The sequence below is a fragment of the Agelaius phoeniceus genome, unplaced genomic scaffold, assembly GCF_051311805.1.
Source record: "Agelaius phoeniceus isolate bAgePho1 unplaced genomic scaffold, bAgePho1.hap1 Scaffold_118, whole genome shotgun sequence".
In the NCBI taxonomy this organism is placed as follows: Eukaryota; Metazoa; Chordata; class Aves; order Passeriformes; family Icteridae; genus Agelaius; species Agelaius phoeniceus.
This window is the reverse complement of record NW_027509879.1, coordinates 1-17,623: the sequence shown is the minus strand read 5'-3', so window position 1 is coordinate 17,623 and position 17,623 is coordinate 1. Positions and strand designations below refer to the sequence as shown.

The 17,623-nt window shown below is 70.7% G+C and overlaps 2 protein-coding genes across 3 annotated transcripts; both read right to left on the bottom strand.

Annotated features, from left to right (window-relative positions):
* Positions 1 to 92: 92 nt before the first annotated feature.
* On the bottom strand, positions 93 to 4,911 carry GCDH (glutaryl-CoA dehydrogenase). Of its 2 annotated transcripts, none has more exons than XM_077173121.1 (11): positions 4,844 to 4,911; positions 4,487 to 4,577; positions 3,767 to 3,907; positions 3,286 to 3,348; positions 2,467 to 2,637; positions 1,632 to 1,761; positions 1,337 to 1,556; positions 1,129 to 1,232; positions 918 to 1,043; positions 678 to 838; positions 93 to 603 (listed from the first exon to the last, which is right to left on the bottom strand). In XM_077173121.1, exons 2-11 carry the CDS (start codon positions 4,569 to 4,571, stop codon positions 524 to 526), a joined length of 1,281 nt encoding a protein of 426 aa, XP_077029236.1. In that variant the 5' UTR covers positions 4,572 to 4,577; positions 4,844 to 4,911; the 3' UTR covers positions 93 to 523. The 2 variants fall into 2 exon arrangements, with proteins under 2 accessions (XP_077029236.1, XP_077029237.1); XM_077173122.1 differs by having other exon boundaries at positions 4,872 to 4,889.
* Positions 4,912 to 5,111: 200 nt separating this feature from the next.
* On the bottom strand, positions 5,112 to 17,482 carry MAST1 (microtubule associated serine/threonine kinase 1; the record flags this gene model as incomplete). Its single annotated transcript, XM_077173131.1, has 21 exons — positions 5,112 to 6,462; positions 6,620 to 6,762; positions 6,836 to 6,972; positions 7,130 to 7,252; positions 7,759 to 7,991; positions 8,625 to 8,804; positions 9,301 to 9,488; positions 9,630 to 9,748; positions 9,839 to 9,948; positions 10,378 to 10,500; positions 10,604 to 10,705; positions 11,207 to 11,372; positions 11,666 to 11,798; positions 12,251 to 12,389; positions 13,126 to 13,334; positions 13,422 to 13,507; positions 13,599 to 13,666; positions 14,202 to 14,316; positions 15,017 to 15,118; positions 16,154 to 16,360; positions 17,387 to 17,482. Coding segments are annotated over 21 exons (3,429 nt in total), but the record flags the coding sequence as incomplete, so codon positions are not given.
* Positions 17,483 to 17,623: the final 141 nt, after the last annotated feature.

Below are 17,623 nucleotides of genomic sequence, written 5' to 3'. Positions count from 1 at the left end.
CAAAAGCTCGATGGGGGGGCTGTGATGGGCCGGGACCCCTCCTCCGAGGGCAGAGCTGGGTCCTGGCAGGTTCATTAACGCTGACGAGCAGGGCTGGCATGGAGGGGCTGTCCCACCGTTTATTGGCCACGGGGATGGCGAAGGCACCGGGACGGCGCCGGACACGGCGCCCAGCACCAGTGGGGTCCCCTGAGTGACACCAAGTCCTGTCGCTGACACCGAGTCCCGTTGGTGACAGCAGGTTTGCTTGGTGGCCTTGGGTCCCATCAACAACGCAAGCTGTGCTTGGTGACACCAGGTCCCGCCAGTGCCACGGGATTTGGTTGGGGTGACACCGAGTCCCGTTGGTGACACAAGGCCTGGCCGGTGACACCGGGTCCTGTCAGTGACACTGGATCCCTCCAGGGACACCTGGGTCCGCTTGGCGACGCTGTGTCCTGTCAGCGCCGCCATCTCCTCACATCCCTTCCCACGAGGAGCAGACCCGGTCCCCACCGGTGTCACCGGCGCCGCCGCGTCCCCACTACGTCCCCTTGGCCGGGGCAAAGGCCTGGATGCCGGTGATGGCGCGGCCCAGGATCAGCGCGTGGATGTCGTGGGTGCCTGCGGGGACCACCACGCCTCAGCGGGACCCCCCGAACCCCCGGGGGACCCCCGCGCCCCCCTCCCCGCCGTACCCTCGTAGGTGTTGACGGCCTCGAGGTTCATGAGGTGCCGGATCACGTGGAACTCGTCGCAGATGCCGTTGCCCCCCAGCATGTCCCGCGCGTCCCTGGCGATGCCCAGCGCCTTCCCGCACGAGTTCCGCTTCAGCATCGACACCATCTCGGGGGCGGCCCTGTGGGGACAACGCGGGCGGGGACACCCTGAGCCCCTCCGGGAGCCCCCGGGCCCCCTCTGGGGACGCTGCCACGCACCTGCCCTCGTCCTTGAGGCGGCCGAGCCGCAGGCAGGCGTGCAGCCCCAGCGTGATCTCCGTCACCATGTCCGCCAGCTTCTTCTGCACCAGCTGGTTCCGGGCCAGCGGGCCCCCAAACTGCTTCCTGCACGCCAGGGCAGGGGGGCGCTGAGCCTGGAGGGGCTGGGGGGCGGTGGGACCCCCCAAAACCGCCTCCAGCCCCCCGTTACCTGTCCAGCACGTATTGCCGCACCGTCTCCAGACAGGCCTCGGCAGCGCCCAGCGCGCCCCAGGCGATGCCGTAACGGGCCTGGGTCAGGCAGCCAAAGGGGCCCTGGGGGACAGGGGGTGTCACTGGGACCCCCCGTCCCACCGGGACCCCCCTATCCCACCGGGACCCCTCCCACCCCACCGGGGATGCCCTGGCTCCCCCCTTACCGCCAGCCCCTCGGCGTTGGGCAGCACGTTCTCCTCGGGCACCTCCACGTCATCCAGCAGGATCATCCCGGTGGTCGAGGCCCGCAGGGAGAACTTGCCCTCGATTTTGGGGGTGCTGAGCCCGGGGGTCCCGCGCTCCACCAGGAAGCCCCGGACCCGCCCGTCCTCCTCGCAGCGCGCCCACACCACGCACAGGTCGGCGATGGGTGAGTTGGTGATCCTGGGCAGGGCAGGGAGGGTCACCGGGAGCTCTGGGGGTCCCCCGTGTCCCCCTGACCCCGATTCTGAGGCTCACCAGGTCTTGGAGCCGCGCAGGGTGTAGGTGCCGCCGCTGGGGTTGTGCCGTGCCCGCGTCTCCATCCGCCCCGGGTCGCTCCCGTGGTTGGGCTCCGTCAGCCCAAAGCACCCCACGAGCTCCCCCCGCGCTGGGGAGGGGGCGTCAGGGGCAGCCCAAGCACCCCACAGCTCCCCTGTGCCCCCCACTCCTCCTCCAAGCCCCTCGGTGCTGCCTCCCGCCCCCCCAAACGCCCCCCGAGCTGGGGAGGGGGCACCATGGGGGCACCCCAACCACCCCACAGCTCCCCTGTGCCCCCCACTCCTCCTCCAAGCCCCCCGCAAATGCCCCTCTGCCCCTCCACCCCACACCCCCGAGCTGGGGAGGGGGCACCATGGGGACACCCCAAGCACCCCACAGCTCCCCTGTGCCCCCCACTCCTCCTCCAAACCCCCCGCAATCGCCCCTCTGCCCCTCCACCCCACACCCCCGAGCTGGGGAGGGGGCACCATGGGGACACCCCAACCACCCCACAGCTCCCCTTGTGCCCCCCACTCCTCCTCCAAGCCCCCCGCAAACGCCCCTCTGCCCCTCCACCCCACACCCCCGAGCTGGGGAGGGGGCACCATGGGGACACCCCAAGCACCCCACAGCTCCCCTTGTGCCCCCCGTTCCTCCTCCAAGCCCCTCGGTGCTGCCTCCCGCCCCCCAAACGCCCCTCGAGCTGGGGAGGGGGCACCATGGGGACACCCCAAGCACCCCACAGCTCCCCTGTGCCCCCCGTTCCTCCTCCAAGCCCCTCAGTGCTGCCTCCCAACGCCCCCCCCGAGCCGCCCCTGCCCCGCGGGGGTCTCACCGAGGCGGGGCAGGAAGCGCTCGCGCTGGGCGGGGGTCCCGTAGGCCCACAGGGGGTACATGACCAGCGAGGATTGCACGCTGAGCACCGAGCGGTAGCTGCTGTCCACGCGCTCCAGCTCCCGCGTCACCAGCCCGTAGCCCACCGACGTGGTGCCCGCGCAGCCGTACCCTGCGGGGACCCCTCGAGGGTCACACGGGGACCCCCGGGGTCACACAGGGACCCCCAGGGCACACACGGACCCCCGGGGTCACACAGGGCACACTGGGACCCCTCAAGGGTCACACAGAGACTCCTCAAGGGTCACTCAGAGACCCCCGGGTCACACAGGGACCCCTCAAGGGTCACTCAAGGACCCCTCAAGGGTCACACAGGGCACACAGGGACCCCTCAAGGGTCACACAGAGACCCCCGGGTCACACAGGACCCCTCAAGGGTCACACTGGGACCCCCGGGGCACACAGGGACCCCTCAAGGGTCACACAGAGACTCCTCAAGGGTCACCCAGAGACCCCCGGGGTCACCCAGGACCCCTCAAGGGTCACCCAGAGACCCCCGGGGTCACCCAGGACCCCTCCAGGACCCTGCCCTGACACACAGCCCCACCCTGGGCCCAGCGCCATCCCCCGAATCCCCAGTGTCACCCCAAAACTGCCCCTGCCAGCCCCCCCAGGTCCCCCCACAGAGCCCCCAAAGCCCCTCCCTGACCCCCAAATCCCCCCACAGAGCCCTGAGCACCCCCTGAGCACCCCAGGGGGAGTCCCTGACCACCCACGCCCCCCCCTTGTGTCCCCAAATCCCCCCCCATGTCCCCCTGACCTTGAATGGTGGGGCCCAGCAGCCCCAGCTCTCCCAGTTCGGTCACGATCTCCCGGTCAAAGACTGGGGGGGCAAGGTGGGGGTCAGAGGGGTTGGGGACAGCGGGGGGACCCCCGGGGTGAATCTGGGGGTCCCCCACACCTGGGCCTGCAGGAGGGGAGAGGGGAGAGGATTTGGGGGGTCTTGGAGGGAGTCTGGGGAGTCAGGGAGATTTGGGGGGGTTTTGGGGGGCCGGGGGCTTTTGGGGGTACCAAAACCCCCCATTTTCGGCACAGGAAGGATCCTGAGGGAGCTCAGGGGTGAACGGGGGGCTCAGCCAAGTTTGGGGGGACACTGGGGACACTGGGGGGCAGCTGTGGTACCGTGGTGGGGACCGGCCCCGGGGGCTTCTGGAAGCGCTTGGGGGGTCTGGGGGCTCTGGGGCTGTACCGGGGGGGGGTCGGGCAGCGCGGGGGCGTTGGGGGGGCGGTTTTTGGGGTACCCTCGTGGCGGTTGGCGTGCAGCACGCGGGGCAGCAGCCGCTCCTGGCAGTATTTGCGCGTCGTGTCCCGCAGCAGCCGCTCCTCGGCGCTCAGCAGCGCCTCCAGCCCCAGCGCGTCCTGCCAGTCGAACGGGGCGGCGGCTGGGGAGGGGGCAGCACCGGGAAAGGGGGGGGTCAGCACCGGGAGAGGGGGGGGAACACCGGGAGAGAGGGGGCAGCACCGGGAGAGAGGGGGGGGAACACCGGGAGAGGGGGGGGAGCAGCACCGGGAAAGGGGGGGGAACACCGGGAGATGGGGGTCAGCACCGGGAAAGGGGGGGGGCAGCACCGGGAGAGGGGGGGGAGAACACCGGGAAAGGGGGGGGAGCAGCACCGGGAAAGGGGGGGGGGGTCAGCACGGGGAAAGGGCGGGGAACACCGGGAGAGGGGGGGCAGCACCGGGAAAGGGGGGGTCAGCACCGGGAGGGGCGGGGCAGCACCGGGAGAGGGGAGGCAGCACCGGGAGAGGGGGGGGGGGTCAGCACCGGGAGAGGGGGGGGCAGCACCGGAGACTCGCGGTTTCCCCCCCCCCGTTGGGGTCAGCACCGGGGGCTCCCGGTGTTCCCCCCCCCGCTGGGGTCAGCACCGGAGACTCGCGGTGTCCCCCCCTCCCGTTGGGGTCAGCACCGGGGGGGGGGTCCTGGGGGGTGTCCGGTCCTCTCGCCCCCCCCCCCCACTCACCCTGTGCGCGGGGGGGGCCGGTGCCCCCCCACCGGACACCGGGCCGGGCCGGGCGCGACAGGCGGGCGGCCAAACGCAGCGCCATGGGGGGCTGGGGGCACACGGCGGGGTCAGCGACCCCCTGTGAACCCCCAATTCCCCCAGAGACCCCCTTTGAATCCCCTAATTCCCTCCTGAGCCCCCCAATTCCCCCAGAGACCCCTTTGAACCCCCAAATCCCCCCCGAGCACCCCCAGTTCAGAGACCACCGGGCCCCCCTCCCTTGCGCCCCAATTCCCCCCAAGAGCTCCCCGAGAGGGCCCCGACCCCCCGAAATCCCCGCACCAGCCCCCAAGGCCCCCCCGGTGCCCCCCGGACCGTTCGGGCTCAGCGGCGGCGAACGGACCCGGTAGAGCCGTGACGTCACGGGGGGTGGGGGGGGCGTGGCGGGGGCGTGGCGGGAAAAAAACACCCACCGGCGTTAACCCGTGAGTGTCCGGGCTCGGGAGGGGGATCCCGGGGCCGTGACACCCCCAAACCCCTCCCGGGGGTCCCGGGGGTCCCTGGGCGGTGGCCGCCCGCCATCCCCCCGCCCCGGTGTGCCCCCGGTGTGCCCCCGGTGATCCCCCCGAAGCACGGCCGCCGCTCGGTGCTGTACAGCCTTTATTGGTCCCCGGGGCCCCCCCGGCGCCCCCGGCCCGGGGGGCGTTTGCATAGCGAGAACGGGGGGGGGGGGGGGGTGGGAGGGGACTGTGATGATGTCACGGGAGGGGGTGGTGATGTCACAGGCCGGGCTGGCCCTGGTGTGACGTCAGCACCGGGTGGAACCCGGGCGTCGCCCCCTCCGCCCCACGGCTGTCACTGCGGTTGTGGCGTCACCGCCCTCACGCCTTCGGTGACGTCACGGCTGTGATGTCACCACGCAAACGCCGCTGGTGATGCCACGGCCGTGACATCATCGATCCCGCTGCGGCCGTGACGTCACGATCGATATATGGCGTCACGATCCCCGCCCCCCGTTACATCAGAGCAGCGCCCGTGCCCCTCCCGTGACGTGGGTGCTGTGACGTCATCACCGGGAGCCAAAACCGGGGGCAAACGGGAGACCGGGGGGGGGGGAAGGGAGAGGGGCGTCGCCCTGGGGGTGGGAGGGGGGGGATTGTCCGGGTCGATGACATCACACCGGGCGGTGCCGGGTCGGTGACGTCACACGGGGGGGTGTCACAGTATTAACCCTTGGCGTACGCGGGGAGGGGCGGGGGGCGCGACCCCCGCATGCCTGGGGGTCCCGGGGTGCCCCCCCCTATTTACAACCGGGGCTCCGGGGCGGGGGGGCTCGGGTCAAGCTCAGCGCCCGGGGGGGCCCGCGGCGCTCCGGGGGTCCCCGGGGGTCGCACCGGGCCCCACCACCACGATGGGCACCGGGGCCGCCGCCCCGCGCTCGTGCTCCTGCACCGGGCTCAGCGCCTTGGGCGGGCCCCGCGGCCCCCGCTCGGGCTCCTCCCCTCCCGCCGGCGGCGGCTCCGGCCCGGGGGGGCCCCCGAGCAGCAGCGGCAGCTCCTGCCGGCCCAGGCGGCGGGCGGGGGCCGCGGGCGGCGGCGGCGGCGGCGGCGGGGGCTCGGCCGGGCCCTCGCCGTCCCACTCGGCCAAGCTCTGCAGCGGCGGCTCGGCCGGGAAGTCCTTGCGGGGCGGCTCCAGCCCCAGCTTGCGGGGCGGCCCCGGCGCCGCCTTCTCGGGGAGCCCGCGGCGGGCGAGGCGCGGGGACTCGGCGGCCTTGGGGTGCAGCTTGGCGGGGAAGGCGGGCGGCGAGGCGGCGGGCGGCGAGGGCGTGTGGGCGAGCGGCGAGAGCGGGATGCTGCCGGCGGAGCGGCACCGCGCCGCCCGGTACTGCCGCTGCAGCTTCGGCGACAGCCCCTGCAGGGAGCTCGGCCGCAGGTGCGGCCCCGCCGGCGACGGCGGAGCGCTGGAGCCCGGAGAGCTGCTGGGCGGGGAGGCCCCTGCGGGGAACGGGGTCAGGGTGCGGGGAACGGGACCGGGCATTGAGCACCGGGCATCGAGCATCGGGCACCGGGCCCCGTTCCCGAGCCCCCGCCCCTTTCCCGGTACCGCCCGCCCCCGTTGCTCCTGCCCCCCTCCCTTGGCCCCGCCCCTTACCGGGGTCGCGCGCCCGCGCGTGCGTGGGGGAGGCGGGCAGCGAGTCGGAGGAGGAGAGCGAGCGGCTCAGTGACGTCAGCGAGCGGCTCGTGTGCAGCAGCGAGGCCTGGCGCGCCAGGTGCCGGAAGAGCGCGCTGCGCCGCCTGGCGGCCGGGAGGACCGTCAGCACCGCCGAGCCTCCCGGCGCCCCCCGCGCCCCCCGCGCCCCGGGCCCACCTCTCGTGGCCGCTCCCGGTGCCCCCCCGCCGGTTCCTCCGGGCCATCTTGGCGCGGGCGCTGCGGCGCCGCGCGGGGCCCAGGCGGATCGAGGTGTTCTCCAGCGGCGTCGTTGTCACCAGCACCTTGGTCCCGCTCTGGGCGACAGAGGGTCACGGGGGGGACCCCCAACACCCCCCCCCGCCACCGGGGCTCACCCCCCGGTCGTGGCTGAGCTGCCATGACCCTGCCGTGACCCACGACCCCCCAAACCTCTGACCCCTGTAACCCCCGAGCCCCCCCCGGTGCCCCCACCTTGAGGATGAGCTCCACCACCTCGGTGTGCACCAGCCCGTGCACCGGCTCCCCGTTCACGTGCGTGATCAGGTCCCCTGCGCACAGCCCGGCCTCCTGCGCGGGGCCGCCCTCCTCCACGTGCTGCGCCCCAAAACCGGGGTCACCCACGGGGCACGGGACCCCCGGAACCCCTCCCGTGTCCCCCAAACCGGGGTCACCCACGGGACTCCCGGAACCCCTCCCGTGTCCCCCAAACCGGGGTCACCCACGGGGCACGGGACCCCCGGAACCCCTCCCGTGTCCCCCAAACCGGGGTCACCCACACAACGCACCCGCATCGCCGCACCCTGCACTCCCACCTGGCCCCCGCACGTCCTCCTGTGTCCCGCTGTGTCCCCACAGCTCCCTCCGTGTCCCCTGACCCAAATGACGCCGGGCGGTGCCACCCCCACCTGTCCCCCCTTGTCCCCAACCCGTCCATGTCCCCCCTTGTCCCTGTCCCTGACCTGTCGGGCGCTGCTACCCGCCCCAAAAATCTGCTGTGCCCGTGTCCCGCCGTGTGTCCCCAGTGTCCCTGTGTCATCCCCTGTGTCACCCCATGTCCCCGTGTCCCCCCGTGTCCCCAGTGTCCCCCCCGTGTCCCTGACCCAGACGACGTGGTGCACGCTGTACACGTCGCTGTCGCCCAGGTAGACGCGGATGGCTCTCAGGGTGAAGCCGAATTTCTTGCCGGGCCGGGGGATGGCGATGGGCGAGCGCGGCGGCGCCGCCACGGCCGGGGCGAGCTCCCGGCCCGGGGACGAGTCCCGCGACGAGGGGTCCGAGGAGAGCGAGCGCGGCGACATCGGGCTGCCCAGCGGGGACGAGCCGGGCGCCTCCCCTGCGCCCCCAGAGCCGCTGAGCGACAGCCCAGAAACACCGCGGGGACACCCCAGAAACACCGCGGGGACACCCCAAAAACACCGCGGGACACCCCAGAAACACCGCGGGGAGAGCCCAGAAACACCGCGGGGACACCCCAGAAACACCGCGGGGACACCCCCCAAAAAACACCGCGGGGACACCCCAGAAACACCGCGGGGACACCCCAGAAACACCGCGGGGACACCCCCCAAAAAACACCGCGGGGACACCCCCCAAAAAACACCGCGGGGACACCCCAAAAACACCGCGGGGAGAGCGGGGACACCCACGAGACCGGGGACACCCCAAAAAACACCCCCGGGAGACCCCCAGGGCCCACAGGGGACCGGGGACAGCCCCGGGACCGGGGACCCCCCCACCCGTGGGACTGGGGGTCCCAACGCCCACAGAACCCCCAAGGGAGACCCCCAGCCCCCCTCCCGTGGGGTCCCTGGGTGTTTGGGGCCCTTTGGGGAGGGTCCTTTAGGGGGTTCCGGGGGGATTCGGGGTCCCGGGGGGATTTGGGTTCCCGGGGAGGGTCCCGGGGGTATTTGGGCTCCCCCGGGAGGGGTCTCGGGTGGATTTGGGGGGTCCCGGGGGCGTCACCCACCGCTGGGGATGATGACGGACAGCGCCGTGGCCGACGCCGACTTGGTGACCTTGCCGGGGGCGCGGGGGCTGCGTTTGTCGCCGCCGGGCTCGGCGGGGGCCACCCCCGGGTGCCGCGGCCGCCGCAGCCCCAGCTCGGTGCGGGGCGGGGGCGGCTCCGGGCCCCGCGGGCCTCGCTCCGCTACCGGAGACACAACACGGGGCGGTGAAGGGACCGGGGGATCACCGGAGACCCCTCCCCACCTCCCCGGGATTTACCGGAGACCCCTCCCCACCTTCCCGGAGACCCCTCCCCACCTTCTCGGGGCTCCCCGGAGACCCCTCCCCACCTCCCCGGGATTTACCGGAGATCCCTCCCCACCTCCCCGGGATTTACCGGAGACCCCTCCCCACCTCCCCGGGATTTACCAGAGACCCCTCCCCACCTTCCCGGGGCTCACCGGAGACCCCTCCCCACCTTCCCGAGATTACCGGAGACCCTTCCCCACCTTCCCGGGGACCCCTCCCCACCTTCCCGGGGACCCCTCCCCACCTCCCCGGGATTTACCGGAGACCCCTCCCCACCTTCCCGGGGACCCCTCCCCACCTTCCCGGGGACCCCTCCCCACCTCCCCGGGATTTACCGGAGACCCCTCCCCACCTTCCCGGGGACCCCTCCCCACCTTCCCGGGGCTCACCCGGCGTCTCCTCGGGGGTCCCGTCGGGGGCTCCGTTGCGGGGGGGGCTCGGCCGTTCCTCGGGGGCGGGCGCGGGGCGCGGCTCCAGCAGCGCCGAGAAGCGGCGGCGCGCGCCCGGGGGGGGGCTGCCCTCGCCCTCGGGGGGCGGCGCCCCCCCCTCGCCCGGTGCGCCCGCCGAGCGGTGCTTCCTGCGGGGACACGGCCGGGACCGCGGTGAGGGATCCCCCGTGCAGCCCCGGGACCTCCCGGTACCCCCCCGGTACCACCCGAGCCCCCCGGGACCACCCAGGACCCCCCCCCGGTACCACCCGGAACCCCCCGGCTCGCACAGCTCCGGTGATCCGGTTCTCCAGCCGCGCTCCCGGGCGAAGCCGTCCCGTCTCCCCTCGTCCCGCGGGCGCCCCTTGGCCTTGGGCTCCTGCGAGAGCTGCTCCAGGCTGCTGTACACCTGCGGGAGGGCCCCTGCTCACACCCGGGCACACCTGGGCACACCTGGGCACACCCGGGCACACCCGGGCACCCCCGGGCCCGGCCCCACCTTGCTGAAGCGCGGCGAGCAGGACGAGAACTGCCGGATCTCCACGGGCTCGTCCTCGGTCGTGTCCTCGTCCTCGTACGACGCCACGTGGGGGTACCTGTCCGACCGCGCTGGGGGGGGGACGGGGACAGGTGTGAGGGGGGGACAGGTGTGAGGGGAGGGGGCACAGCTGGGGGGGGCTGGGGGTCCCAGGATGTTCCAGGGGGTTCTGGGGGTCCTGGGGGGTTTTGGGATGTTCCAGGGGGTTCTGGGGGTCCCAGAGGGTCCCGGGAGGTTCCAGGTGGTTCTGGGGTGTTCCAGGGGGTTCTGAGATGTTTCAGGGGGTCCCAGGACGTTCCAGGGGGTTCTGGGATGTTCCAGGGGGTCCCGGGATATTCCAGGGGGTCCCGGGATGTTCCAGGGGGTTCTGGGGGTCCCAGGGAGGCTCCCGGGGCTGATCCAAGGGGAGCCCCAGGGATGTCCCCAAGGGGGGGTCCCGTGGCGGGTCCGGGGGGTCCCGCGGGGGTCCCGGGGGTGCCGGGGGTCCCTCCCTCCCTCACTGTCGAAGTAGCTCGTGTCCTCCTCGGACTCCAGGTGCGGCACGAACTCGGCTTTCTGCCGCAGCAGCCCCGTCCAGTCGAGGGTGGCGAAGAATCCGTGAGCCTTCACCTCCTGAGCGCCCCCTGCGCGGCACCGCCCGTCACGGGGGTCCCGGGGGGGTCCCGGGGGGCCCGGGGGGCTCGGGGGGCTCGGGGGGCTCGGGGGGCTCGGGGGGCTCGGTCTCACCTGCCCCGAGGCGCCGCAGTGGGTCCGGCTGCAGCAGGCAGGAGATGAGGTGCTGAGCGTCCGGGGGCAGCGCCTCGTCCCCCTCGGGCCACAGGATCTCATCTGGGGGGACACGGGGGGGACACGGGGGGGACATGGAGGGGACACGGAGGGGACACAGAGGGGACACGGGGGGGACACGGGGGGGACATGGAGGGGACACAGGGGGGGGACACAGGGGGGGGACACAGGGGGGACACAGCAGGGACAGCTGAGCACAGACACTGTACCTGGGATCGATCACCTGCCCTGTGTCCCCAGGGCCATACCTGAGGTCACCTGTCCTGTGTCCCCAGGGCCATACCTGAGGTCACCTGCCCCGTGTCCCCCCCATGTCCCCTGTGTCCCCAGGGCCATACCTGGGATCACCTGCCCTGTGTCCCCCCCGTGTCCCCCACCCATGTCCCTGTGTCCGTACCTGAGATCACCTGTCCTGTGTCCCCCATGTCCCCCCATGTCCCCGTGTCCGTACCTGAGATCACCTGTCCTGTGTCCCCCCCATGTCCCCATGTCCATACCTGAGGTCACCTGCCCTGTGTCCCCCCCATGTCCCCGTGTCCGTACCTGAGATCACCTGCCCGAAGAGCTCCTCGGGCGTGTCCCCGAAGAAGGGCACGCAGCCCACCAGGAACTCGTAGAGGACGATGCCCATGGCCCACCAGTCCACGGGTTTGCCGTAGCCCTGGCGCAGGATCACCTCGGGGGCGATGTACTCGGGCGTGCCGCACACCTGGGCACACGTGGGACAGGTGGGCTCAGCAGGGACGCGGCCCTGAGCTGCTGCAGGCACCCCCAGCTCCCCGGCCCTGTGCTGCCCTGGCACACCTGGACACTGGGTGCACTTGGCACCCACCTGGGCACCCACCTGAGCACACCTGAGCACACCTGAGCACACCTGGACACACCCGGACACACCCGAGCATCCACTTGGGCACGCCTGGCACACCTGTGGCACCCACCTGGGCACACCTGGGCACACCTGCAGCCCTCACCCGTGCACACCTGGCCCACCTGGGCACCCACCTGCTTGTCACGGAACTCGCGCGCGTCCTTCTCCATGTGCCCCTCGTACAGGTTGGTGGTCAGGCTCATCAGCCCCATCTTGGAGAGCCCGAAATCCGTCAGCTTCACGTGGCCCAGGGAGGTGATCAGGAGGCTGCAGGTGAGCGGGGCGGGGCCAGGTGAGGGGGTGGGGCCCAGGTGAGTGGGGCGGGGCCCAGGTGGGTAGGGCGGGGCCCAGGTGGGCGGGGTGAGCCCAGATGAGCAGGGCGGGACCCATGTGATCAGGAGGCTGCAGGTGAGTGGGGCGGGGCCAGGTGAGGGGCGGGGCTCAGGTGAGGGGGCGGGGCCCAGGTAGGCGGGGCAGGGCCCAGGTGGGCAGGGCCGGGCCCAGGTGGGCAGGGCGGGGCCCAGGTGAGCAGGGCGGGGCCCAGGTGAGCAGGGCGGGCCCAGGTGGGCGGGGCAGGGCGCAGGTGAGGGGCGGGGCCCAGGTGGGCGGGGCAGGGCCCAGGTGAGGGGCGGGGCCCAGGTGGGCAGGGTGGGGCCCAGGTGAGCAGGGCGGGGCCCAGGTGGGCGGGGCAGGGCCCAGGTGACCCCCCCAGCACACACTTGTCGGGTTTGAGGTCGCGGTGCACGATGCCGTAGGTGTGCAGGTACTCCAGCGCCAGCACGGTCTCGGCGAAGTAGAGCCGGGCCAGCTCCAGGGGCAGCGCCCCGATGTGCTTGAGCAGTGTGGCGCAGTCCCCGCCTGGGCACAGGGACCGGTGTCACCGCAGTGCCCGGCCCCACATCCCCTATCGCGACATCCCGCCCCCTATCGCGACATCCCGCCCCGTATCGTGACATCCCGCCCCCGTATCGTGATATCCATCCCCGTATCGTGACATCCTGCCCCATATCGGAACATCCCACCCTATATCCTGACACCCAACCCCATATCCCGACATCCATACCATGATATCCATCCCCATATCCCCATCTCCATCCCTGTATCGTGACATCCCACCCCGTATCGTGACATGCCGCCCCAACACCCAACTCCTTACTGTGATATCCATCCCCATATCCCAATACCCAGCCCCATATCCCCATCTCTATCCCCGTATCGTGACACCCAGCCCCATATCCCGACACCCAACCCCATATCGTGACATCCATCCCCATATCCCCATCTCCATCCCCGTATCACGACATGCCACCCCATATCCCAACACCTATCCCTGTATCCCAACAGCCGGCCCCATATCCCGACACCCAACCCCATATCATGACATCTAACCCCATATCTCCATCTCCATCCCCATATTGTGACATGCCACCCCATATCCCAATACCAAGCCCCATATCCCAAAGCCCCGCCCCATAGCACGACGCCCCGCCCCATATCCCCATCTCCATCCCCATATCGCGACTCCCCGCCCCGTATCGCGACTCCCCGCCCCATATCGCGACTCCCCGCCCCACATCGCGGGGCGCGGCCTCACCTTCCACATACTCCATGACCATGCAGAGGTGGCGGCGGGTCTGGAAGGAGCAGAACATGCTGACCACGAAGGGGTTCTCGGCGAAGGTGAGGATGTCGCGCTCCACGAAGGCCTGGTGCACCTGGTTCCGCAGCAGCAGGTTCTGCTTGTTGATCTTCTTCATGGCGAAGCGCTGCCGCGTGGCCGTGTGCCGCACCAGGTACACCGCGCTGCCATGGGAGGGGACAGGTGAGGGAGGGACCCCCGGGACCCCCCCGGGATCACCGAGAACCCCCCGGGAGCCCCGGCCCCCTCACCCGTAGGCGCCGTTGCTGATCAGTTTGATGGTCTCGAAGTCGCTCTCACCTGGCGGCTCCTTGGGCCGGGGGGCGGCAGCGCGGCCCTGGGGGCGTGGGGGGGACAGGTGACATTGGGGGGGGGGCACAGGTGACATTGGGGGGGACACTGGGGGGGACACGGGGGGCAGGGCCCACCTCAGCCCCCTCCTCGGGCTCGGGCGTGTTGGTGCCGCTGCTGTCGGGCTCCTCCAGGTGCAGCATGTCTGGGGGGGGACACACAGGTGTGGCACAGGTGTGTGAGGGGACAGCAGGGACACAGGTGTGGCACAGGTGTGTGAGGGGACAGCAGGGACACAGGTGTGTGAGGGGACAGCAGGGTCACAGGTGTGGCACAGGTGTGTGAGGGGACAGCAGGGACACAGGTGTGTGAGGGGACAGCAGGGACACAGGTGTGGCACACAGGTGTGTGAGGGGACAGCAGGGACACAGGTGTGTGAGGGGACAGCAGCGTCACAGGTGTGCCCCCTCATACCTGCCTGTGTCCCTACACCTGTCCTGAACCCCCTGCTCCGCACCTGTCCCCATGCCTATCCCCCCACACATGTCCCTGTCCCTGTCCCTGTCCCTGTCCCTGTCCCCCCACACCTGTCCCTGTCCCCACACACCTGTACCTGTCCCCCCACACATGTCCCTGTCCCTGTCCCCCTGTCCCTGTCCCCACACACCTGTCCCTGTCCCTGTCCCTGTCCCTGTCCCTGTCCCCCCACACCTGTCCCTGTCCCCCCCCGTCCCCCGTACCTGCGCGCGCCCCCCGGGCCCGGCCCAGCTGCCTCAGCAGGTACCGGGGGGTGTCGGCTCTCAGGGGCCCCTCGGCCCGGCCCAGCAGCTGCGACAGCCCCGCGGGGTCAAACTCCTGCGGACAGGTGAGGGACAACAGGTGAGAGAGGGACAGGTGAGAGAGGGACAGGGACAGGTGAGAGAGGGACAGGGACAGGTGAGGGATAGGGACAGGTGAGGGATAGGGACAGGTGAGAGAGGGACAGGTGAGGGGGACACAGGGACAGGTGAGAGAGGGACAGGGACAGGGGAGAGAGGGACAGGTGAGGGGACAGGGACAGGTGAGAGAGGGACAGGGACAGGGGAGGGACAGGGGAGAGAGGGACAGGAGAGAGAGGGACAGGGACAGGTGAGGGACAGGGACAGGTGAGGGACAGGAGAGAGAGGGACAGGTGAGGGGACACAGGCACAGGTGAGGGGACACCGGGACAGGTGAGGGGACCCAGGCACAGGTGAGAGAGGGACAGGCACAGGTGAGGGGACACAGGGACAGGTGAGGGGACACAGACACAGGTGAGGGGACCCAGGCACAGGTGAGGGGACACAGACACAGGTGAGGGGACCCAGGCACAGGTGAGGGGACCCAGGCACAGGTGAGGGGGACCCAGGCACAGGTGAGGGGACGCAGGGACAGGTGAGGGCACCCAGGCACAGGTGAGGGGACGCAGGGACAGGTGAGGGCACCCAGGCACAGGTGAGGGGACCCAGGGACAGGTGAGAGAGGGACAGGCACAGGTGAGGGGACCCAGGCACAGGTGAGGGGGCGCCGGGCTCACCAGGCACTCGAGCAGGCGCGCGGGCCGGGAGATGATGATGAGGAGCCGCTTCACCAGCTGCGTGATGAAGGCCACCTCCTCCGACTCGGAGCGCTCGTAGGCCTGAGGGGACACGGGGGGGGCATTTGGGGGGCCCAGGGGACGCCTGGGGGTCCCCCCTGTCCCTGCTCAGTCCCTCCCGATCCCATTGGGTTCCACAGGGTCCCCTTGGTCCTTTCTGGCCCCTCTTGTCCCTCACTGTCCAGCATTGTCCCCCCCTGTCCCCGCCGTGTCCCCATTGTCCCCATTGTCCCCATTGTCCCCAGTGTCCCCAGTGTCCCCATTGTCCCCAGTGTCCCCATTGTCCCCATTGTCCCCAGTGTCCCCGTGTGTCCCAGTGTCCCCATTGTCCCCATTGTCCCCAGTGTCCCCATTGTCCCCATTGTCCCCATTGTCCCCAGGTGTCCCCGGTGTCCCCATTGTCCCCATTGTCCCCAGGTGTCCCCATTGTCCCCACTGTCCCCAGTGTCCCCATTGTCCCCAGTGTCCCCATTGTCCCAATTGTCCCCATTGTCCCCATTGTCCCCATTGTCCCCAGTGTCCCCATTGTCCCCAGGTGTCCCCAGGTGTCCCCGGTGTCCCCAGGTGTCCCCATTGTCCCCAGGTGTCCCCAGGTGTCCCCATTGTCCCCATTGTCCCCAGGTGTCCCCAGGTGTCCCCATTGTCCCAATTGTCCCCATTGTCCCCATTGTCCCCATTGTCCCCAGTGTCCCCATTGTCCCCAGTGTCCCCAGTGTCCCCATTGTCCCCAGGTGTCCCCATTGTCCCCATTGTCCCCACTGTCCCCAGTGTCCCCAGGTGTCCCCATTGTCCCCGGTGTCCCCAGGTGTCCCCATTGTCCCCATTGTCCCCAGGTGTCCCCAGGTGTCCCCACTGTCCCCATTGTCCCCAGGTGTCCCCATTTTCCCCATTGTCCCCAGGTGTCCCCATTGTCCCCATTGTCCCCATTGTCCCCAGTGTCCCCAGTGTCCCCATTGTCCCCATTGTCCCCAGGTGTCCCCATTGTCCCCATTGTCCCCAGTGTCCCCATTGTCCCCATTGTCCCCAGGTGTCCCCAGGTGTCCCCATTGTCCCCAGGTGTCCCCATTGTCCCCTCACGTCCTGCAGCAGCCTCTCCATGCTCTCCTGCAGCTCGCAGAAGTACCCGGCCGTGATGAGGCCGTGCCGGGCCGTGGCCAGGCAGTCCCGGGCCAGCTCCACCAGCTGGTGCTGGATGAAGCTCAGGGCGCCGTCGGCCAGGGGCGTCCCCCCGGGGCCGCAGCCGCGCACAAACTCCTCCAGGCGCTCCTGCATCTGCGCCGTGGCCTGGGGGACACGGGGGGAATGGATGGTGAACCCATGGGGACCCCATGGAGACCCCAGACCCCACAGTGACCCCATAGTGAAACTCCTCCAGGCGCTCCTGCATCTGCGCCGTGGCCTGGGGGACACGGGGGGAATGGATGGTGAACCCATGGGGACCCCACAGTGACCCTAGACCCCATAGTGACCCCATAGTGAACTCCTCCAGGCGCTCCTGCATCTGCGCCGTGGCCTGGGGGACACCAGGGGGAATGGATGGTGAACACATGGGGACCCCAGGGTGAACCCATGGCACCCCAGACCCCACAGTGACCCCATAGTGAACTCCTCCAGGCGCTCCTGCATCTGCGCCGTGGCCTGGGGGACACGGGGGGAATGGATGGTGACCCCAGGGGGACCCAGAGTGACCCCAGACCCCAGGGGGACCCCACAGTGACCCCATGGAGACCCCAGACCCCACAGTGACCCCACAGTGACCCCACAGTGACCCCACAGTGACCCCATAGTGAACTCCTCCAGATGCTCCTGCATCTGCGCCGTGGCCTGAGAGAGCCCAAACCCCATAGAGAACCCACAGTGAACCCAGGGTTACCCCATGGCACTCCAGACACCCAATGGGGACCCCACAGTGACCCCATAGTGAACCCATGGTGACCCCATGGTGATCCCAGGGTGACCCCATGGCACCCCAGACACCCCGTGGGGACCCCAGGGTGACCCAGACTGACCCCATAGTGAACCCATGGTGACCCATGGTGATCCCAGGGTGACCCCATGGCACCCCAGACACCCCGTGGGGACCCCAGGGTGACCCAGACTGACCCATAGTGACCCCATAGTGACCCCATGGTGACCCCATGGCACCCCAGAGACCCCGTGGGGACCCTGTGGGGACTCCATAGGGACCCCATAGCACCCCACAGGCACCCTGAGACCCCAGAGCAACCCCGTGGCCACCCCACAACCTCCCCCAAGACCCATAACCGCCCCCACGGCCACCCCCAGCCCCCCGGGTGCCCCCAGCCCCACCTTGGGGAACCTCTCCTTGTACACGTGGTTCATCATCACGATCTCGTTGTCGTGGGACGAGGGCGAGCGCCCGGGGCTGGGACAGGGGGGGCACAGCTGGCACCAGAGGGACCCCCATGGGCCTCCCCCCACCCTCCCCGGGCCCCCAGGACCCCCCCACTGCACCCCTGATGGCCGCGGGGTCGCCCCAGTGTCCCCGAGCTTGGGCGAGCCCCAAATCCCGGCCCCTCCATAAAT